Raw genomic sequence first — 24,553 nt, 5'->3', positions numbered from 1 at the left:
TGCGTCCCGTCTTGAAGTTCTTCGACCATCGTACCAGGCAGCTGATAGTCCAGGCTACAGTGTTATCTCACCTGGACTATGCCAGCTCGCTTTTGGTAGGGGCCAATGTGGCAGAGGTTACCCGCCTCCAACGTGTTCAGAATGCAGCGGCGAGAGCCATAGTTGGCTTACCCCGAACATGTTCCGTCTCCGGCACATTGAGATCATTGCACTGGTTGCCTATCAGGGCAAGAATCCAGTTTAAAGCGCTGTGTTTGGCGTTCAAGATTTTGAGGGGTGGGAGTCCTCAAATTCTTGTGAACCTTTTGTCCTGGTATGTGCCTACCCGGTCCCTGAGATCTTTGGGCCAAGCTCTTACGGTGATCCCCCGATACAGGCTGTGTCGGGTCGGCGGCCGCTCTTTCTGGGTTAGAGCGGCCGAGCTCTGGAATTCCCTTCCTGTTGAGATGCGGTTGCTTGTTGATCTTTTAACCTTCCGTAAAGCTTTAAAAACTTTTCTGTTCGAATAATTTGCCTTTGTCTCCTCTTCTGTTATGTTCCCTGTAGGTGTTGCTTATTACTTGCCATGCGCCAGGACGCCCCTTAGCAGGGGCAGCTGTGCGCAATACAAAAGTCCGTAACATAACATAACATGGTAAATTATGTTTTTTCTGTATATATATATATATATATATATATATATATATATATATATATATATATATATATATATATATATATATATATATATATTCACTGAAAAAACCAGAGGTTTCACACCAGTTATAGTTAGCTGGAAATGTTACTGACATACTGACATAAAACCATTGAAATTCCCACGTTATAGTTAGTAGGACTCACTATAACTTGCGCGCCTGCAATGCACTTCTGATGACGTCACATATTACTCACTCATGACATGGTCAGTGACATCACTCATGACATCACTGATGACACCATCCAGGGAATGTGTGTCTTTCTGAAAAATAAATATGTTTTATATATGTATATGTAAAAGTCAATGGAAGAATAAATGTTTAAATAAGTGTCTAAATGGATGTTTTTTTAATTAAAAATTGATTGGTTAACTGGCGTATTAAGTGTATCTTAGTGAATACATATATTAGTGAGAAATGTTTAAATATTTAAATATATGTATTAGTGTTTCAATTTGTGTATACGTGGCTGCATGGGTTGGTGAGTAGCTACATGTGTGTGTATATGGGTCATTGGATGTTGTTTTTAGTATCAGTATGAGTGTCTGTATGTTTTGGTGGAGGTATGACTTAGCACATAGATGCATCAATGACTGACTCTCTGTTTGTATGAGTTTTGAACACAACATATGTGCAGGACTGTATGGGTGGATCAGTGTGTATATGTGTGTGTTAGTGAGTGAATGACTGTCTCACTAGTGTCTTTATCAGTTACAACATATGTTTTAATCTAGTATATGTGAGTATTGATGTATATAAGTGAGTATATGTGAGAGTGAGAGATTGTAAGAGTTCCTGTTTAAATAAGTATGTGTTTCTATAAGTGATTGTTTAAGAGAGTAAGTATGTGTAAGTTTCCTTAGAAGTAAGGTGGTAGTGTGTGTATAGTTGTATATGCTAATAAATGGATGTTCAATAGTTTATTTGCATGTGTGAGTATGTGTGTGAGTAACTTTTGGAAGACTGTCGGTGTGTAACAGGATGTATATGTGTATCACTACATATGATGAGTGAGTATATGTATGAGTAACTATATAGAACTGTTGATGAATGAGTGGATGTGCATATAGATGGTGGTATTACTGAATTGGTTGCTGTAACTGGTATGGGTATCTCCATTTTTTTGAAAATGTTAGTTTCTATTTTTGAATATGTGTTTCACGGGTTACATTACGCTGAAAGGAGGTCTGTCACTCTGATACAAGGATGGTGTCATCAGTGATGTCATGAATGATGTCACTGACCATGTCATGAGTGAGTAATATGTGACGTCATCAGCAGTGCATTGCAGGCGCGCAAGTTATAGTGAGTCCTACTAACAATAACGTGGGAATTTCAATGGTTTTATGTCAGTAAAATTTCCAGCTAACTATAACTGGCGTGAAACCTCTGGTTTTTTCAGTGAATTTAAAAGGTTTTTTAAATGCTAATTCCTAACTATAACTGGTGTGAAACCTATGGTTTTTTCAGTGAATATATATGTATATATATTCACTGAAAAAACCATAGGTTATAGACCATATATAGTTAGGAATTAGCATTTACAAAACCTTGAAAATTCACTGAAAAAACCATAGGTTATAGACCATATATAGTTAGGAATTAGCATTTACAAAACCTTATTTTACTCACACAAAACCATTGAAATTCGTATATATAGTTAGTTGCACTAACTATATATCGCGCACCCGCAATCCACTGCTGATCATGTCACATATTACATCATTCATGACATGGTCAGTGACATCACTGATGACATCACTGATGACATCTCAAATGACATCACTGATGACATCACTGATGACAACATCCAGTGACTGTATGTTTCTGTAAAGTTAAAATATGTCTTACATATTGAAGAATGAGTGGATGTATAAGTGTCTGGATGAAGGATTTAGTAGGTGCATGACTGACTTATGAGTGAGTGATTAAATGTGTCTCACTGAGTGCATGGGTTAGTGACTAAACTGTCTTAATTTGTGCATCATTATGTCTGTTGTTCTGTAAACTGCTGCATGTGTTGATCAGTAGCTATATGAGTAACTATATGGGTTATTGATTGGTTGCCCAAGTATTTGTATGGGAGATTGAGTGTGTGTGTGGGTGGCTGGGAGGTGTATGACTGTGCATAGATGTGTGAGCAGTTGATTCACTAGATGTATGGGTTTAAAAGTGCATGTGGAAACAGCTGTATGGGCTATTGACTGTGTGCATGAGTGTATTGGTGAGTGAATGGATATCTCAGTGCTACATGTCAAAGTAAGTACATATGTAAAACACAGTACATGTGAGAGTTGACATATATAAATAACTGTGCATAAGAGCCAGTGAATGTGTGAGTGGCTGTATGGATCATTGTGAACTTGTATCAGGGATTGTATAAGAGAGTAAATATGTGTTAGTATATGTTTGAATAAGTAAGGTGTGTATAACTGTATAGTTGAGGAAATGGAGGTGTGATTGATTCTTTGCATGACTGACTAGGTGTGTGAGTAACTCCATGGATGAGTGACAGTCTGTGAGTGTCTGTTTACACTGAGTGTATCTAAGGTTATATTAGAGTCTGAAGAGGTTCATCGTATTATCACATGAATGATGTCATCAGTGATGTTATCAGTAATGTCAAATGAGATGTCAACAGTGATGTCATCAGTGATGTCATTTGAGATGTCATCAGTGATGTCATCAGTGATGTCACTGACCATGTCATGAATGATGTAATATGTGACATGATCAGCAGTAGATTGCGGGTGCGCGATATATAGTTAGTGCAACTAACTATATATGCGAATTTCAATGGTTTTGTGTGAGTAAAATAAGGTTTTGTAAATGCTAATTCCTAACTATATATGGTCTATAACCTATGGTTTTTTAAGTGAATTTTCAAGGTTTTGTAAATGCTAATTCCTAACTATATATGGTCTATAACCTATGGTTTTTTCAGTGAATTTCAATGTTTTTTTAATAGCAAATATCAAAAGCTGTAAAATGTATTCTTCTTTTAAAGGAAAAATATATTTTATATGTATTTAATATAATTTTTGTTATGTATATACATTTTTTGAGGGAACGAATGTATCAACTACCATGCTGAAGAAGAGTGTGGGGAAAAAAAAAAGAGAGGAGGACTAAGAGGAAAGAACAATCAGTTCAAAAATACAATTGCTTTAAAGCATGAAGTGCTTTTCCACACATTTATATTTAAATAACCCATATTAGAACATACAAAATATCTACAGAGGAGACGGTGTCCATTGAATTTTAGACTCTTCATTGGTACCTACATGTTGGTACTTACATCACCCACACAACACAACAGCTCTATTCAGAGCTACCCTACCTCAAAGCACTCTAAAATATTATTTTACTATTTCCCTTGGTTTTCCCCTTGTTACGCTTTCCGGAACGCTACCCGGTGCGCGGACCGTGCGCTAACCGTGCGATTTTTTTTTTTTACATAGATGGGCCTCCTCAGCCACCCTCAGAAAACCTAGGGGGTCAGGATATGTCTCCCGTGCCCCCTTATACCCATTCTCAACATTGTTTATCCTCCATCTTGTGACTAAATTCGTCCGAAACACAAGATGGCGGACTCCCGTTACGCTACCGGTGAGCTACCCGGTTCGCGTACCGGGTAGCGCTTCCACCGCGAAAAATCGAAAAAAAAATTCTTTTATTTTCTTGCCCCGCGGGGCCCTTTAATAGCCCCCACATCAATCCTAGGGGGTCAGGAGGGGTCTATCTTGCCCCTTTCATTCATTTCCCCCTTCGTTTATTTCCACTTCTTGTCTCTCGATCCTACTGAGAGACAAGATGGCGGCCGCTCCGGACTGTTTAGAATGTTGAGAGTCACCGGAGAGCCAATCTGCTTCTCCTCGCGAAGTTCCGTTACGCGTCTGGTACGCGAACCGGGGCGCTAACCGGGACGCTGTCACAGATATATAGATTTTTTTGAACGTTAATTTCTCAAAATCCACTGGAGCACATATCTTGAGACCTAGCAAAGGCACATCGGGCAAACAGTCTCTACAATTTTGCCAAGTTTCATAGAAATCCATTCAGCCGTTCGAGCTAAAAGTGAGTCCAACCGCCCTATGGTAAACTCAATGTTAAAAACACGTTTTGGGACCCCCCTTTTTTCTCGGCCCCCGCTTGACAGACCCCCCCAAACTTTCAGGGGATGATCAGAAACAAAATGTGCCATTTTCCTGAAAATTTCAGCCAATTCCGTCCATCAACGCCAAAGTTATTCAACATAGAACTTTCAGAAATCCCTATTCAAAAAAATCCTAACTATATATACCTACTGGCGACCGCCAGTAGGTAATATATAACATTTCTATGGCAAAATGAAACCCCTCATTTTGTTCCTTTGCAAATTAAATGTTTTAAGTGTTAACACTTTATTCCAATCAAGATGACTTCAGGTGTGCCATACTTTTGTCATAAGTAAGACTGTTAGCGCTCTAGTTGTTCTTTAGAACACTCTGGGACATTCTGTCACTGGGCTATAGTTGGGCTACATCTGGCTGATATTTGTGCTACATTTGGTTTTTTATGTCTCTGGTGGCCATCTTTGAGCTACATTGGGCTACATTGGGCTACATTTGGGCTCTAACATACATATAGCCCAATATATATTTTTCAAAGTTAATTTTCGTAAAAACCACTGGAGCATATATCTTGAGACATAGCAAAGGCACATCGGGCTACAAGTCCCTACAATTTTGCCAAGTTTTGTGGAAATCCATTCAGCCGTTCGAGCTAAAAGTGAGTCCAACCGCCCTATGGAAAACTCAATGTTAAAAACAAGTTTTGGGACCCCCCTTTTTTCTCGGCCCCCGCTTGACGAAACCCCCCCCCCAAACTTTCAGGGGACGCTCAGAAACAAAATGTGCCATTTTCCTGGAAATTTCAGCCAATTCCGTTCATCAACGCCAAAGTTATTCAATATAGAATTTTCAGAAATCCCTATTCAAAAAAATCCTAACTATATGTACCTACTGGCGACCGCCAGTAGGTAATATATATATATATATATATATATATATATATATATATATATATATATATATAATTTTTTTTCTTTTTTTTTTTTCTTTAACTTAGGTATAGGGAAGTTATGGGGACCAAGAAAACCTGAACTCCATCTAAAATTGTCCAATTACGGTTAACTATGTTTGCATGATGCAAACCATAACTCCACAAATGTTGTTCAAATAATCTTACCCATCATGTACCAGGTGACATTACTTGTGAACATACATATCACCTTAACATTGACATTATCAATTACATCACTATGGGTATATTATGACTTCTTTGATTGGCTAGATGATGTTATTTAGTGATGTTGCATTATTACATCCTGTTACTTATTGGTAAAAATATTGTGAGATCATGAGCATCTATTTTAACCCCTTCCATGCGGCCGCGATTCCCCTGGTGTGCTGTAAACAACACGAACAGGGGCGGGCCGTGACGAACCCCAGCCGTCATCAGCACACGAGCACCGTGGTGCATGACGGCTGGGGTTCGTCATCACTATGGAAGGGGTGAATGGGCACCAAGTAGTCAAAATAATGGTAACAATCTAAATAAAAAGTCAGTAAAATATGCTTTGTGGCAAAGAGATGGACTTTTCATCCCCAAATTGTTTTGCAAGGGTTAGAGGGGGCCCATCTCTTCACGCACCCCCATTGAGCCCAGAGGCCATTTGATATCTGTCAGATGTGAAAGACTTTGGAACTCCTCCTCACATTCTACCCGGTGAGGGGATGGGGGGGTTATTTTGAGTTAAGCCACTATGTTTCACCAGCAAGGCAAAATAATGGAATCAGAAAGACATTCTAAACATTTTGCACAACTAATAATCCTTAGCAAGATACTAACAAAATGTATAAGCAACTTTTATAATGTTATGAGGCTAAGTATGAAAAAATGAGTCTGCAAACATAGAAGAAATAACAACAAAAGGCACATCGTCCTGTAATACCAATCTAATCAAACTGTGAAATAATATGAGTGCAGCAACCTTGATTAAACCCGTATTTCTCGTACAACATATGCGGAAACACAAGAAAATATTAGAAAAGAGAAACTCATAAATTTTTCAATTGGAAATGTAGAATAGTTTAACATTTGGCGTATTCACTCTACAAGAAATGTACAAAGCTAAGTATTAGAATTAATTATGTTTTCATATAGACCATGTATGAACCTAATGCAACTCAGCCCGAATGATTTCTGAAAATGTCGCACACTCCTAAATATATCATTAGTTCTCACTGTTCATTATCCTTTCACTTAGTTTCAAAATTCGCGGGAGGAGCAAACAATAAATAGCATACAATTTCCTATCAGTCAATAACAATGTGGGCAATTAAAATGGATACTTTTTTAAAAATCATTTTGTTTTTCACTGTTGTCCATAGAATGCGCATGTAGCACACTGGGAATAACATGTGAGGATTTGCTAAGCATAAATTACTAACGGTAAATTAGCTTGCCCTACAGCCTGGAAATCAGCACCATTTCTAAAATGCACTTAGAGTGATCCCAGGAACAGAATGCATGCAAGTATTCGATCATGTTTTCACCTAATGTGTCAAACCTTCAACAATCTAGGTAATTGTTTCATTGTGTTACTGTGGAATTATAGATCGAAAAATTAAGATTAATACCTACACAGCGTTTCTTTTTAATCTTTAGTAAAGTATCAGCAACTATTATATGGTTATTAATGATCACATATGCATCTTTCTTACCTTCCTTCTCAGTACGAAAGACAAATTTCCTCTGGGATGTAACCACTTCAAACTTGCTTTCTCCGTGAGCATGAACTGTCTTTATTGCAGATACTGGGATGATGCCTTTAGAATACACCTCCTAAAAATGTATATTTTAAATAAATATCTTTACATAGTAACTAGAAACCACAGAAACACAATAACAGTTTTAACTAAAATCCAATGCACGCCATTTACAAACCATGGCGTTAAGGACATCTTGGTTAATTTAGGTTGGGACATTTTGGTGCAGACAGTAAAAACAACCGCTTCCCACATTATTCAAGCTCACTTCTTTCTAGAAATGGAAGGTTTCGGTGTGTATCATGTAGGCCTGCGGTGATCTCAGCTAGATATTACCTGTGGCATCTGAAAAGGATATATCTTGTAAAATAGAACGTGGATTTGCACTCTTCCCCATTTTACCAATCTCTCAGACTTTTGTCGTATTTTCTCTCAGTAGAAATCTGGAATGTAGGTTGGTTTCGTACCGACCTAAGATTTTAAATAAGTGGTCCAATCTTTACTCCTCTCTTGGTCAAACTTTAGTATGGTCCTGAATATCAAAGGTACTTGTTGCCTCGGTGAAAGCTGTTCTGAACACTGCATGGTGGACTGAGCTAAAGAATGATTGTGGCTTACACCCAGATCAGTTGACTGGGGGTGAGTGCTTGCATTGTTCAACACTCCGTCCATCATCCCCTTTGCTATTGCTTTGTTCGCCCTAAGTTGGCAGGGTATGCCCAGACGTGGGTCGATTGCTCAATTTGCCACTGGATTCAAGCTAAATGGCTGGTGATGGCTGATTAGCCAGAAACTGGTTCCAGGGTGCTTGTTTCCGGTCCAGGAAAGACATGGCTTGGCAGTTCGGCCTGGACTGTTCCCATGAGGCACAAGGTCAGACTGATTTGCATATGGCCATGTCTGAACTGGGGTGGCGGAGTGAGCTAAAGAATGATGGTGGATTAAATCCAGATCAGTTGACTGGGGGTGAGTGCTTGCATTGTTAAACACTCCGTCTATCATCCCCTTTGGTATTGCTTTGTTCGCCGTAAGTTGGCAGGGTATGCCCAGACATGGGTCCCTTGCTCACTTTGCCACTGGATTCAAGCTAGCCTGCCTGATGATGTCTGATTAGCCAGAAACTGGTCCCAGGATACTTGTTTCTGGTCCAGGAAAGACATGGCTTGGCAGTTCGGGATGGACTGTTCCCATGAGGCACAGCGTCAGATTGATTTGCATATGGTCATGTCTGAACTGGGGTGACGGAGTGAGCTAAAGAATTATGGTGGATTAAACCCAGATCAGTTGACTGGGGGTGAGTGCTTGCATTGTTCAACACTCAGTCCATCAGCCCCTTTAGTATTGCTCTGAACACTACAACAGCACTAGTATGAGGCACTAGGAAGTACAACCACATAGCACGCGGCTCAATTTCTCAAAATGAGAAATATTCTGAAAAGCATTATTCATAAAACCCTCCAAGGTAATGAGTTACATCTAAAAAGCCTACCCTCTGTGGCCATAGGCAACCTTAAAGTACAGGTAGCCTTATACTTGTATATCCCAGACAGGAGAGGATTCTGAAAAAATACTTAAGAAGACATTTACCTAAATTGTGGAAGCCTATCCATCTCCATATCACCACATATCTATCCCATAAAGTCCTTAAGAAAGAGATAAAAAAAAACAATTTCCCTGCAGATATCTTAGAAACTACACAGGTGGGAGAGCAGTGCAATCCTCTAGAGGTTTGGCAGGATTATGAGTGATTTAGTAGAAATGGATCATCTCTCTAAACTTTTCAACCTACTTTGCAAACTCCTCTACCGGATGCAGTATTTATTACATTGCATGTATCTGCTATGTGCTCCTTATGACATTTAGGGTAGTACAGTTCTCTATGCACCCTTTAACTGCTCTTGCTTATTTTTGCAAATACTGTGTATCATGTAAAGTAATAATTTCACAATGACAAGTTCAGTAGAATCCTCTATAACAGTGATACTTAAACTGTAGCCTTTGGTGGATCCCCTTTTAATTATTACTGGAATCCTGAAACCCCATATTGAGTCATTATTTGGAATACAGGGACCCTCACTGAGTCCATTACTAAAAGTTGAGCACCCTGGCAAAAGCAATTTGTGCTTTAAAACACAAGCATTCATCAAACAGATACACAAATTATGAAATATTTTGCTTTATTCACAAATATTTTAAAAATTCAACAGCAAAAAAACACAACATTTTTATTTCAATGGGAAGGTTGGAGATTGTCTCACATCATCTATATTATACTCTGTTTGATCCACTTGCACTGCTCTCACAAGTCAATCTGATCATTTCAATTTCATTTCAGGTCTCCAATTTCAAATTCCTTTACAAAATAAAAATAGAATATTAAAAAGATAGAGTAAATTTTAATAAATTATTTGACAAATCAACAAAGATCTATTCAGTAGAACCAAAGTTTAGAGTGCAAACTACCACATAAATGATCAAAGTGCCAACCATGGATTCTTAGTTGCGGCAGACAGGGGCAAAGTCAACAGTTATGGCTGACAGTGATGGAGCATGATTTTGTTACTAAAAGTGTATTTGGCACAGTCTCCGCTTTCCTATGGACTTAGAATAATTTTTGAAGAAAAATGTCCATGAAGGTAAATTTCAGTGGGGTAAGGCAGCAAGTGGTGTCTGAGGAGGAGGCGTCATCGTCGGGGAGCAGCTGGATGAAATTGCGGTGAAGATTTCTACATTCAAATTTGGTCTCTTTTATGGAAGTTGAAAATCTCTAGATGAACAGTGCTGCAGGCTGGAGCAGACAAGGTCGAATACCCATTCTGCAAGGAGCAGTTCAACAGGATTTGCTTCTATATAGAAGAACTTATCATGAGCTGACACAAAGTCTGGTCGACTGGCAATGCAACTTAGGTGGAATGGCGAGCAGATAGGTACCAGTCTCCTCTAGGTTCTCACAGCACTTCTTAGCTGAAAAGGTCTCTTGGTTTGTATTTTGGCTTTCTAGGCACCTGTAGAACTGCTTCCAAGGGTCCAGGACAGAGGGACACCACTTGAAGGGTTAGGACTCACTCTGGTTGGGTCCTGGTGCAGGTCCAAGATGATTGGAGATTTTTCTGTCCCTGAGGCTCTGGCCAGCCGACTAGCCTTTGAAGTCACTCTGGTAGTCCTGGGTAGAGCAGTGGAACAGGGCTCAAACAACAGGGCAAACCTCTGAGGGCACAAGGCAGAGTTCAGGCAGCTCTTGTTGTAGCAGGGCAGTTCTCTAAAGTACCCAGCAGGTCACAGGCAGCAGAGCAGTCCTGAAGGTCCAAATGTAAACTGAAGAGAGGATCTGAGGGTTATGTTTTTATACCTGATTCCAGCTTTGAAGAGGAAGAAACCTCTGGTGTTGTCACCCCACAGAAATGCATGAAATGTACTGCCTCCCTGCCCTGGTCCCAATCTCTCTTTGGGTGCAATAGGCTAGGGTGAAATTCTTTGTGCGTGTTCAGTTCAACTTTATTTCGGCTAATATAGCCATAAAAGCAGGAAGTACAGACAAGAGAAAAAAAACCATTTACAATCAAAGAATTTAAAAAATGCCTTTGACAACAATTGATCACATAAGACATTACAATTGTTATAGTGGGACAGAGTAACAATTAATTCTGGGCAATTAATTATGCATATTACATAAAATCTAATTAAAACCATAAAAAAGGTTGATTCCTTGTAAAAAGCCAGAGTAAAAACCTAGATTAAAATCTTTAAAACCACATAATTTGTACAAAAAGTGAACTCAGTGCATTCTGCGTTATTTTACAATGTGGGAGAAGACTGCAGATTTCAATAGTACATTATAATTTATGTCCAACTCGTTTCCTAATAAGGAACACATTGAATAAGAACATGCTTATGCAAAAACCCACCAGTTGTGAGGTATTAGACCTTATAATACGCTCAGCCTCTTTATACGTCCTGACACCCGAATTTTTACACAAGGGTTTTATCCAGCGCTGTCTAGGTGACACATAAACGGAACAGAACAACAATAGATGGGCATCATCTTCCTTGGCCTTTAGTGGGCAAAGGGTACAGATACCATCCTCATTGCTATCTCCCCATTTACATGTATGAACATTGGTCTGTAATACCCCATATCTGAATTGCATATATAAAGTTTTTGCTAGTGGTGGGTTTATCTCATCCATGAACGATTTGAATGCAGCATTGTCTTTTATGGACAAAAATTTCTGAGTCAGTATACCAGTAGATGGACAGTGAGATGGCTCGTCATTAACATAAGACCAATAGGTGGTTTTTAAAATCTTTTTACACACAGAAGTCATATTCTGGGGTTCGACCCAAAAATGGGACAGCCCGAGCCTGATGCACCATCTTTGTGTGTGAGCTAAGGCAGGGTCTTTGACGTTAAAGTAGGGCTGCGCCCCCTCACCTCCACCCTGTTTGGGTGTCCCATCCTTCCACTACTCAGTCCTGTTATTGTGTGGCTGTATGGGAGGATTACACAAAGTTCAACTGCCATCTACACTTAATCATGCGACCCAATAAAAAAGCTGTACCAAATGTTTAGGACAAGAAAATGGCACCTTTCTGAAAGTGGCATTTTCAGAAATGTGACTTAAAATCATACTTTAGAATTAAAGAGAATTTTAAATGACCATTCCTTAGACACCTCAAACAACATTTCTATCTGCTCTCAGACATGAGTTATCACTTAATACTTGTAATAGAGGAACCCTATGTTATCCTATATTAAACTATAGGATTTATAAAGCGCCTGGGAACCCAAAGGCATCCCAGTGCTGAGTTCAAAGAAGTTGCGTTATGTAGAACAGGAAGGCATCGTGAGACGGTTAATATTTAAAGAGCCATGTTTTACGGGCTTTTCAAAAGCAATGTTCTCGAATATCAAGCAGCAGAGTGTACCAGCGCTTAGCTGCATTGAAGCTGAAGATCATACCCCACTTCTAGCTTTTTTAACACTTAAGGTGAAGCAAACTGGTGTAGAATAGGTGGAGACAAGGAATCGGTGGAGAAAATGTAAGCCTCAAATTAGTGAGATGTCAAACTTAAAATACATGTCAAACTTTTAAATACAGTGCACCCTGCCATATGGGCTGTTTAGAAAGTAACTTAGGGGTGCTTATATGTAATAAAGAGGGACTTTTACTCCTGGAAAGGAGTTTATTTCGGCAAGTGAAACCAATAGTTTAACACTGCCTACAGGCTGCAATGGCAGCCCTGAGAAATGTTAAAAAGGCTACTTAAGTGGGTGGCACAATAAGTGCTGCAGCCCCACAAGTAGAATTTAATTTACAGGCCCTGAGTACATGTAATCCCACTTCACTAGGAACTTAAAAGTAACTTAAATTTGCCAACAAAGGTATGTTTAAAGGAGAGAGCACATACACTTCAGCATTGGTTAGCAGTGGTAAAGTGCATAGAGTCCTAAGGCCAGAAAAATGAATTCAGAAAAAAAGGAGGGTGAAGGCAACAGGTTTGGGGGTAACATTGTTGAGATCCCCCTCCAGCCTAAGGTCAGGGGAGACTGAACAATATGTTGAAGGGGTTCACTGCTCAGGCGATAGAACATTGACAATGGGACTCTACTGCAGTGATCTTTGCCAGTTCTATGCTCTCCTGGACTCTAACAAAAATCAGTTACTCGTGAACACACTATGATGGTAAATGTTCATCAACTGACTCATATCCATATATGCGTAGACAGAAGAAGCATTCATGACCACACCCAAAACATCACTGAAGCTGGGATCTGCCTTCAATTGCTCTTACAGCCATCAGTGCTGCAAGGTGTAGGCAGAGTACCCAAAACAGGGCTCGAGTACTGCACAATTACAGTGATCAGGAGAGATAGCAGCTCATTGCCCTATCATACTGAATCCCCGTCATGTATTCTGGATATGAAGGAATTCACTCTACCCTCTGCTGTCTCACCTTCATCAGAAACCAGACAGTTGGTGGAAAGAAGAATATTCAGAAAAGTATAGATGAGGAAGAATGATTTTGCTGGTAAACAGACATAATATCGATTCCAAAATATAGAATGGACATAATATCGAAGTATAAATATAGAATGGACAAAATATCGAATGGACACAATATAGTGGTTAAAAATATCGAATTTAAGGTAAGTAATATCGATTTTCAAAATATAGAAGTCAAAATATCGAAGTATACAATATAGGCATTAAATATATCAATTTTTTAATAATATCAATTTTTTAAAAGTGTTTTGTATGTTAGTATATGTGTGAAAGGTGTATATTAATTTTTGTAATGTATGTTTAATGTATTTTAAGTAATGAATTTTATGTTATTTAATTTTTGTGTAATTTAATTCTGTAGCGGGTTGTGGGTTTATAGGGGAATAGGGTGGGAAGTAATTTAATTATATTAAATTAAATATATATTTTTAGCAATTATTATTAATTTGTAATTAAATTTTGCTTTTTAGTTCTGTAGCGGGTTGTGGGTTTATAGGGGAATAGGGTGGGAAGTGATTTAATTGTAATTAATTAAATTTTTCTATTTATTTATTGGTATTCATTTTGAATTTATTGTTATTTTTTAATTGGTAATTAATTTTTATTAATTGCCAATTAATTTGTATTAATTGATTAATTGTTAATTATGTTAATTTTCTACATTTATTTTCTGTAGCGGGTTGTGGGTTTATAGGGGAATAGGGTGGGAAGTAATTTAATTGTAATTAAGTAAATAATTTTTTTCATTCATTGGTATTGATTTTAAATTTATTGTTAATTAATTTTAAATTGGTAATTTTTTCTATTAATTGGCAATGAATTTTTATTAATTGGTAATTATTTTGTATTAATTAAATATTTGATAATTATGATAATTGTATTAATGTATTTTCTGTAGTGGGATGTGGGTTTATAGGGGAATAGGGTGGGAAGTAATGTAATTGTAATTAATTACATGTTAAAAATATTTTTTGTGTATTGATAATTAATTTACTGTTAATTTTTAATTGGTATTAATTTGTATTATTAATTAGTTTTTTTATTGAAAATTAATTAGTTGTTAAATAATTATGAATAGGTTATTAATTTTTAATGACTAATATGTAGTTGTATTTCTAATTAATTATTACATAATATTACATTGGTTAATAAGTTCAATTAATGTTTTATTGGGATTGATATTTAATTTATTTTTAATAATATATTATGTCATTACTTTCCCTACTGTTAAACTCACTGGAGTGGGAATAGTAATTTTCACCCTCCCGCTATCCAACGCTTTCCCTACTGTTGCACTCTCTGGAGTGGGAATAGTATTTTTTACCCCTACGCTATCCAACTCTTTCCCTACTTTTGCACTCTCTGGAGTGGGAATAGTAATTTTTACCCCTACGCTATCCAACGCTTTCCCTACTGTTGCACGCTCTGGAGTTGGAATAGTAAATTTTAACCTCCGGCTATCCAACGCTTTCCCTTCTGTTGCACTCTCTGGAGTGGGAATAGTAATTTTTACCCTTATGCTATCCAACACTTTCCCTACTGTTGCACTCACTGTAGTGGGAATAGTATTTTTATCCCTACGCTATCCAACGCTTTCCCTACTGTTGCACTCTCTGGAGTGGGAATAGTAATTTTTACCCCTACGCTATCCAACGCTTTCCCTACGGTTGCACTCCCTGGAGTGGGAATAGTATTTTTTACCACTACACTATCCAACGCTTTCCCTACTGTTGCACTCACTGGAGTGGGAATAGTATTTTTTACCCCTACGCTATCCAACGCTTTCCCTACTGTTGCACTCACTGGAGTGGTAATATTAAATGTTACCCTCCTGCTATCCTACGGTAAAATATTGTACATTTTTTATTAATAACTTATTTTTAAGTATGTTTTAGTTAATTATATTTATTATTTCATTAATTTTAAATTACTTTTAAGACATTTTCAAAAAACTCGATATTTTGACTGACTATATTTTTTACAGACTATATTTTGGATTCAATATTTTTGTACTTACCTGTTTGTAGATAGGAATTCAATATTTTGGCATTTTATATTTTGGTGACTATATTTTGGTAAGCCTATATTTTGTCATTCTATATTATGTCAGTGATCCGATTTTGCTTTACTCACACCTCATGGCAGATCAAAGTTCCAAAATGAAAGAAAAACAAAAAACAAAACCACATAATATAAAAGTCTCTCCTGGCCCTCAGATACACATGAGAATACAGCCTCATCAAATACAACCACTATAAAAGATGGGTATCACCTATTTATTGCTCCACCCATGAAGGGGAGCGGACGTGGGGAACACATTTTCCTAGGCATTTAAGACACTGGGGTTTCTGTAATTATAAGTGATATCATGAAGTAAGGAATTCAGCGAAGAGTACCCATTATAATCAGAGTAGTAGTTGATAATGAGAATTTCCCTGCACTTCAAAAGGAGACAAAATATTCATGCAGTTTTGCTGCTTGAGCTTGCAGGCTGTTTTCTCATGGTCTCCTTCTGCCAGTAAATTGAGTATGTGTCTGACTGACACTTTCTATCACATACTGCTAATCAGGACTGTCGTTAATTGGATTTTCTGGTGGGGCAGCCCCCAGGGGAGTACCTGATATTCTACTTGGATCTCAGGCAGGCTGGTTTCACTGTGGATATCTGTATCAGCACAACCTCAATGCATTTGCCTCATAATTCACCTCTCCACCCACAAAGACTGGCTTGTGCTCAGATGGAGCTGATGGAGCTGAGGCGTCCTAGCACTCTTGAAATCCAATGACGCATGGGACAGAGTAACCGAGTAGGCTGAGAGGCTTGCACCTGAAAGGACATCAGTGAGCAGCAAAACTGCAAGATGGTGAGCTGTGGTGGAGCAGCATCACCCTGCGAGGCACCACCGGGCCTGACATACTGTGGAATGTCTATAAATGACAATATTCTGAGAGACTGAACTCCATGAGCACAAACCCGGTAAAGTACACAAGGCCATGTTGGCTGATGTACAACTCCATCTTGGCTGCAATACAGAGGGAAGGTAGGTCACACAGCTATCGTCTATTACAGACCATGTCAGGCTGACATGGACGACGTTATGGGAAAAAGACTGATGATGAAAATGCTGATTATTGCCTCGGGCTTTAAATGCTCATCGCAGACTGGGAACATTATTGATCACTAGATTGGTCAATAATGGTCCCAGTCTGTCATGATGTATGTATGGTCTGTGTTAGTTTCTTTAGGTTTTTGTGTGCTCATTATTTCTTTATCAAGTGATGCACATAACAGATTTGGGTCATTGATGCTTGTTAACTATAAGCTAGGGCCATTTATAATATTACCCCCTGGGACTACTGAACCACCTTGCTGAATATTTATGAGGGCCAACAGATCCTCATTGCAGCGCTTGTACATTAATGGTCTTACTGTCTGTTGCTATTGATGTAATTTTACAATCAGGGGCCACTGTTCCAAATGTATTTTCTCGGGCGATTGATGAACATTGATTTTCTGAGCTCTATGCTGATCATTTTGTTGTGCTTTATAAATACCATATACAGACATACATATCAATCAATCAATCAAAAATCTTTATTCGGATTTCAAAAATCCATAAAAGCACATTTTAAAAACAATTTAACATTCACAATTACAACTACAAAGGTACAATAGATACTATCAAATACATTATTAGGGCATTTACTAAGTCACGCATTTCAAAAGTGCAAGAGAGGAACAATAATCATTAATAATTCAAGGGTTTTCCATACTTCTACGTACGTTAAAAATGACTTTTAAAAAACAACTTGTCCTAAATATAAGTTCATCATCCTCCAGTTTTAAAAGCATCAAATAAGACTGATTCAGTGAAATGGGTCTGCGTTTTTTAAAATATGGTACATATATGTATTACCTGTAACAAAAGCATACATAGAGAAACTTGATATTCCTAGTAACCTGGGCAAGTCAAATAGTATAACTGTTAAGGGCGTCCTTCGAAGTCACACTAAGGAAATGGTACTATCAAATAGATCTTTTACCAGAGGTGCCAAACAATGTACTGTTTCTGGCACCTGTCGGGGTGGAAGCACCCTTGATGAAGCTCAGTCGGGGATAAATCTAACCATCAAAGCCTGAGAGGAACCAGAAATTGATGTTGCATTGGCTGGATTTTTTTCATCTGCACAGAAAATTAAGGGTAGCAAGTCACCAGCCCTCCACCATATTTCCAAGATGCTGCTTCGGGAACAGATGAGAACGATAGAAGAAGACAAACGCAGCCTGTAAATGGGAGGAGGAGAACACAAATCAGCAGATGTTCAGTGTGGAGTGTTTTGGCTCCCAGATCCTAAGATCCAGAGTACTCTCTGTGAACAGACACTGGAAGTATGTCTGAGTGTGCAAGATTGGTGTCAAAGTGACTAGTGCATGAATCAGGGCCCATGGCGGCCGGCACGAATCGGGGGTGGCAGGGGTTGGGGGAGAATAAAAAATAAATGAATAAAACTTACCTTAGTCACCACTGCGTCTCCCCAGTCTCTCCTCTGCCTCAGGACTCGGCCGGACAGGATCCAGGAAGCATCCAGGCTCGCCTGACCAATCATAACACTGCAATGCAGCATTGTGATTGGTCTGAGCGTGTGGTTTGATGCTCAGCCAGGGAATGGGGGCCTGAGCATATTCTCCATGCAGGACAAATGCAGCTTGCCTGGAGAACATACAAAGTGTGTGTGAATGTTTATCAGGCCTGAGGGGGCGGCCAAGCATTCATGTCCACTTGGAGTGGGCAAACCACGCCTTCCCTGCCCTGCTCTGAGGGCAGAGCAGCCCCATCCCCCTGGCAGCAAAGCAGCAGGAACAAAGAAAATGATAAAAGTGGCAGCTCCTCCGCTAAGGTGGAGGAGCGTCGCCCCACTGCTTGTGAGCAGTGTAATTAAAGTAAAAATAAAATGATAATAACTGAATGTTATCATTTTATTTGTTCCGGCTGCTTTGCGGCCGGGGAGGGTGGGGCTGCTCTGCCCTCAGAGCAGGGCAGGGGAGGAATGGTTTGCCCACTCCATGTGCACATGAATGCTTGGCCAGCACTCTCAGGCTGAAAAACATTCACAAGCACTTTGCAGGTACTCCACGCAGGCTGCATTACAGCACGTGTGGAGAACATGCAGCGGCCCCATTCCCTGGCTGAGTGCCAAACCACGGCACTCAGACAAACCACAATGCTGCATTGCAATGGTATGATTGGTCAGGGGAGCATGGGTTGGAACAGTACTGAAAAGACTGACATTGATGGAGTCCTTGGAAACAGAAGTATCGAGAGAAAGCAGAGCACATGCCACATTCAGAGAGACTGGTGGGGTGGTCATGGTCAAGCCAACAGGGTGACAGTCCTGGATGACCCACCCTTGAAAAGAGTAGATATGATGTCTCTGGTGCAGATTTTCTTAAAATTGAGGTGCTTTGTGAATTGCCATATTCTGCGATTCTGAAGATGGGATCCTCAGCGTGTGGTACTATGATAAATAAGTTGAGTGCTAGTTCACTGAGAGAGATGGTGTGGCATCTTTTTAAGGTAGTGTTTTTCTTTTACCCGTAATGCGACTCAACTAATTTCATTTTTGCAAGACTCCTGCATACATTCCTGAAGAAGAAGAAGGATTTCACTCTCTTCAGTTGGGTCCTATCAGACTTTCTGTGACCTGTCCGTGTAATACTGCTCAACTACTGCGGGAGTTTATTCCCTTCATTTGGACTCCAGTGTCTTCTCTGAGAACTGTCTGTGTTTTTGTTTTTTTGGGCGTATCGTCTGAGAGTCCCGCACTGCTTTGTGGGCTAGACATTTTGAACTGCATAGACTTTTAAAATTGTGTAGTGCAGACCTTCAAATATTTTGAGGCACGTTACACAAGAGACCATTAGTGCTTATAGCCATATGCTGACTTAGTACTCTTGCTATTTTTCCTTTGTACATCACTTTTCGTAAAGAAAATGTGGAATTTCTATTACCGGCAACTGCAGCGGTTCGCGCTCACTTTCTAGCCTGCAGCGAGGGTCTTGGAGTCTGCTCCCTTTTGAAATTTCGGCAGCATGCTCCTTCCATCTTGTGCTGAGGTTCTTCTTGGCTTAGAAGCACTGACACGCTCTTCGTCTCCTTGGTTTAACGAAGTCACGTCCCTCTCCCTGTGTGACCCAACGTGGTGGCCATCTTGGGTGTGCTTCTATCTCCTCAATAAGCCTGGGTGCCTGGCAACATTGCATTCAATTCTAATTGCAACCCCGTGTGTCACAGCAGTGATACACACACAACTTGATACAGGGCATTTTATGTTGGAAATCCTTGAGTGTCACTTTTGTGATACGCACATAAATTAATAGACAACATATTTAAATATATTTATTTATTTATTTTAAAGTCAATCAAAGAATTTATTGTGTGTCACATCTGTTATACACACACATGTTTTTCACGCTGAGCAACACAGCTTTTGTGTTGTGTTTTGTTTTATTGTGTTTCACATGTGTGATACACACACATCATTTTCATTGTTATTCTTTACTTTGATGAGCACAGCTTTTCCTATTTTATGCTCATTCTTCATGCTGATGAGCAAAGATTGTCTCATCATATATTTATTTATATATATATATATATATATATATATATATATATATATATATATATATATATATATATATATATATATATATATATATATATATATATATATATATATATTCACTGAAAAACCATAGGTTTGACACCAGTTATATTTAGCTGGAAATTTTACTGACATAAAACCATTGAAATTCCCACGTTATAGTTAGTTGGACTCACTATAACTTGCGCGCCTGCAATGCACTGCTGATGACATCACATATGGTCAGTGACATCACTCATGACATCACTGATGACACCATCCAGTGAATGTGTGTCTTTCTGAAAAATAAATATGTTTTATATATGTATATGTAAAGGTTGATGGAAGAATAAATATTTAAATAAGTGTCTAAATGGATGTTTTTTTTTAAAAAATTGATTGGTTAACTGGCTTATTAAGTGTATCTTAGTGAATACATATATTAGCGAGTAATGTTTAAATATTTAAATATATGTATCAGTGTTTCACTTTGTGTATAAGTGGCTGCATGTGTTGGTGAGTAGCTACATGTGTGTGTATATGGGTTATTAGATGTTTTTTTTTAGTATCAGTATGAGTGTCTGTATGGTTTGGTGGGGGTATTACTTAGCACATAGATGCATCAATGACTGACTCACTGTTTGTATGTGTTTTGAAGACCGCATATGTGCAGGACTGTATGGGTGGATGAGTGTATATGTGTGTGTGTTAGTGAGTGAATGACTGTCTCACTAGTGTCTTTTAAGCATGGGCGAATTTTGCGAATTCACGATCCGCGAATTTGCGGATTTGCAAATTCGCGATCCGCAAAATTTGCGAATTTGCGTATTTTTGGTTTTTTGCGTGTTTGCGGGGTTTTTTGCGTGTTCGCTGGGTTTTTTGCGTGTTCGCGGGGCTTTCTGCGTCTTCGCGAGCCGCCTGCATGGCGAAGTTAACCATGCAGTTGTTTATGGGCACAGCAAGTGAAAGTGAAAGGGAGAGAAAAGGAAAGAGAGGGAGAGAAAGAGAGAGTAAGAGAGAGAGGGGTGAGAAAGAAAGAAAGAAAGAAAGAAAGAAAGAAAGAAAGAAAGAAAGAAAGAAAGAAACAAACAAACAAACAAACAAACAAACAAACAAACAAACAAACAAACAAACAGGGAGAGACAGAATGAGAGAGAAAGAAACAGAGAGACAGCGAAAGAGCAAGAAAGTGAAAGAGAGAAAGAGAGGGAGAACGGGAGAGAGAGAGAGAGAGAGAGGGAGAGAGAAGAGGAGAGAGGGATCAAGAGAGAGAAAGAGAGGGAGAGAGAAAGAGAGAACGAGAGAGAAAGGAAGATACAGAGAAAGAGAGCAAGAAAGTAAAAGAGAGAGAGAAAGAGAGAGAGAGACAGAGAGAGAGAGACATGGAAAGAGAGGGAGAAAGACACAGAGAGGGAGAGAGAGAGAGAGGATGAGAGAGAGAGAAAGAGAAAGAGAGAGAGAAAGAGGGAGCGTGAGAGAGAAAGAAAGAGAGAGAAAGAGAGAGCGAGAAAGAGAGGATGTGAGAGAGAGAAAGAAAGAGAGGGAGATAGAGAGAAAGAGAGAGAGAGAACAACGGAAAAAGAAAGAGATAAGCAGAGAAAGAGGAAGAACTTGAAAGAGAGAGAGAAAGAGATAAATAGAGCAAGAAAGGAGAGGGAGAGAGAGATAGAGATAGATAGATAGAAAGAGAGAGAAAGAGAGGGAGAGAGAGAGGGAGAGAGAGAACAAGAGAAAGAAAGAGAGGCCGGATCTCTGAAGGGCCAGATTCCTGAGTTGCCCCTACAGAACATACAGCTTTTTATTTTTAGCAAAATGCATATGAAAATTGTGCTGTAAAGGTCTCTTTTAGTTTAACCCCTCCTGACAACTCAAAATGGGTGTATTTGCCATCCTCTCCCTTCTTCCTGTTTTTTATATCTGTAAGTGCTTCCTGATGAGGTTTAATTCCTTGGACAGGTGCCTCTTTGCCTACTTGTAACTATTCTCTGACCCTTCTTCAAGGGTCAGAGCAGGGTCAGAGAATAGTTGCAAGTAGGCAACGAGGCGCCAGGAAGCAATTAGCAGCAGGTGCCCACGTTGAAGTTAATTTCTCTGTCACCCTTTTGTAAAAGGTTTCAAAGAAATTAGGTTCAACTTTTGCACCTGCTGCTGTAACCCTTGCTTGGCTGACAATTTGTCCCCGCTGATTCTCGGATTTTACCGCGATTTCGCGGATCGCGAAATCGCGGAAAATCCGCAAATTCGCCTGCGAAACGGATTTTACGCCCACCCTTAGTGTCTTTATCAGTAACCACATATGTTTTAATCTAGTATATGTGAGTATTGATGTATATAAGTGAGTATATGTGAGAGTGAGAAATTGTAAGAGTTCCTGTTTAACTAAGTATGTGTTTCTATAAGTGATTGTTTAAGAGAGTAAGTATGTGTAAGTTTCCTTAGAAGTAAGGTGGTAGTGTGTGTATAGCTGTATATGCAAATAAATGGATGTTCAATAGTTTATTTGCATGTGTGAGTATGTGTGTGAGTAACATTTGAATGACTGTTGGTGTGTAACAGGATGTATAGGTGTATCACTACATATGATGAGTGAGTATATGTATGAGTGACTATATAGAACTGTTGGTGAATGAGTGGATGTGTATATAGATGGTGGAATTATTGAATTGGTTGTTGTAACTGGTATGGGTATCTCCATATTTTTTGAAAATTTTAGTTTCTATTTTTGAATATGTGTTTCAAGGGTTACATTACACTGAAAGGAGGTCTGTCACTCTGTCACAAGGATGGTGTCATCAGTGATGTCATGAGTGATGTCACTGACCATGTCATGAGTGATGTAATATGTGACGTCATCAGCAGTGCATTGCAGGCGCGCAAGTTATAGTGAGTCCAACTAACTATAACGTGGGAATTTCAATAGTTTTATGTCAGTAAAATTTCCAGCTAACTTTAACTGGTTTCAAACCTATGGTTTTTTCATTGAATTTAATAGGTTTTTTAAATGCTAATTCCTAACTATATATAGGGCCTCAAACCCATGTTTTTTCAGTGAATTTCAAAGTTTTTTTATAGCAAATTTCTATAGCTATGAAATATAATATTTTTTATAATGAATCCTATATTGTATATTTATGTAATACTATTTTTTTTATGTATATTGTTCATGTTTATTTTTATTTTTATATTTTTTTTGCCCTGGACGCTCCCGGTGCGTGTACCAGTGAGCGTCCCGTTAGCGCTATTGCCGCGAACGAAAACATCATCGTGACGTATCGCCTAGCCTCGTGATGCGTCTTATGACGCACAGCATAAGCGCACCCAGAAGCGCCGGAGCGCACACGATCGCGCTACGTAAGCGGCCCCGGGCACGCCCCAGGGGTGCGTAGCGTAAGCGCGTCGGGTCATGTGACCTGAAAATAACACTTTTCATTGGTTCAGAACAGTTTATTTTTCCAAATGATGAAAGCCCCCACCTTTTTTCCTCATTCTCACTTTGTACTTTGACTGAGGAAGACCTGTTTGCAGACCTGTTTGTAGTAAGTGAGAAATGGCTACAGTAGCAGCAGCAGCAGGAGCATCTCAACCACCACCATCACCATCACCACCACCACCACAAGGACCACCACAACACCACAGTGGTGGTGAAGAAGAAGAGGAGGAGAAGAGGCAGTTCCTGCCTTAAGATAATACCCCCTATAAAACCAAGGAGCACTTTGTGTGGGAGTTTTTTAAAATCCCAAGGGGACAAAAGAAAGTAAATGCTCCAAAAGTCACATGTCTGATCTGTGGCACTGTACTTTCCAGTGGGAACCCTGCAAAAAAGTATTCATTTGGCAACAATACAATGATTCGCCATATGCAACGCATATGAAGTGAGACTTATAGTATACTGTGCAACTTTTTTGTGCTACATAGTAAGTTTGCTCATAGTTACATCCTTTCTCCAACTATATTATCTCCAATGTGTATTTGACATCTCTTTTTCATCTCCTGCCTCCTTTCTCTCACTGTCTGTCTCTAATGCACCATCTCTCCGCCAATTATGTGTAGATTCAGAAGAGAGTAAAATGCAATACTTGAAAACATCATAAGGGAGCAGGGTAGACTACCCATGATCCCCTAGGCCTTCTCAGGGAGTGCTTAAAGGATCTGTTTCTGCTTTCCTGACAGACTATGGTATGGATTCCATATACCACAATAACTTCTGTAACAACATGCAAGATATCTACAGAGGAGACGGTGTACATTGAATTTAAGACTCTGCATTGGTACCTACATGTTGGTACTTAAATCACCCACACAACACAACAACTCTATTCAGAGCTACCCTACCTCAAAGCACTTTAAATTATTATTTTACTGTTTCACTGGGTTTTCCCCATGTTACGCTCCCCGGTAC

At 39.1% G+C, this 24,553-nt stretch overlaps 1 protein-coding gene across 1 annotated transcript in view; it reads right to left on the bottom strand.

The window, feature by feature from the left end:
- ARAP2 (ArfGAP with RhoGAP domain, ankyrin repeat and PH domain 2) overlaps positions 1-24,553 on the bottom strand; it is a 1,270,949-nt gene that overhangs the window by 941,040 nt on the left and 305,356 nt on the right. The window contains exon 8 of the mRNA XM_086964430.1: positions 7,463-7,583. Within this exon, the coding sequence (XP_086820556.1) occupies positions 7,463-7,583 (121 nt within the window). The remainder of the gene's footprint in view (positions 1-7,462; positions 7,584-24,553) is intronic.

The sequence above is a fragment of the Lissotriton vulgaris genome, chromosome 3_2 (genome assembly GCF_964263255.1).
Source record: "Lissotriton vulgaris chromosome 3_2, aLisVul1.2, whole genome shotgun sequence".
In the NCBI taxonomy this organism is placed as follows: Eukaryota; Metazoa; Chordata; class Amphibia; order Caudata; family Salamandridae; genus Lissotriton; species Lissotriton vulgaris.
This window is presented reverse-complemented; position numbering and strand designations above follow the sequence as displayed.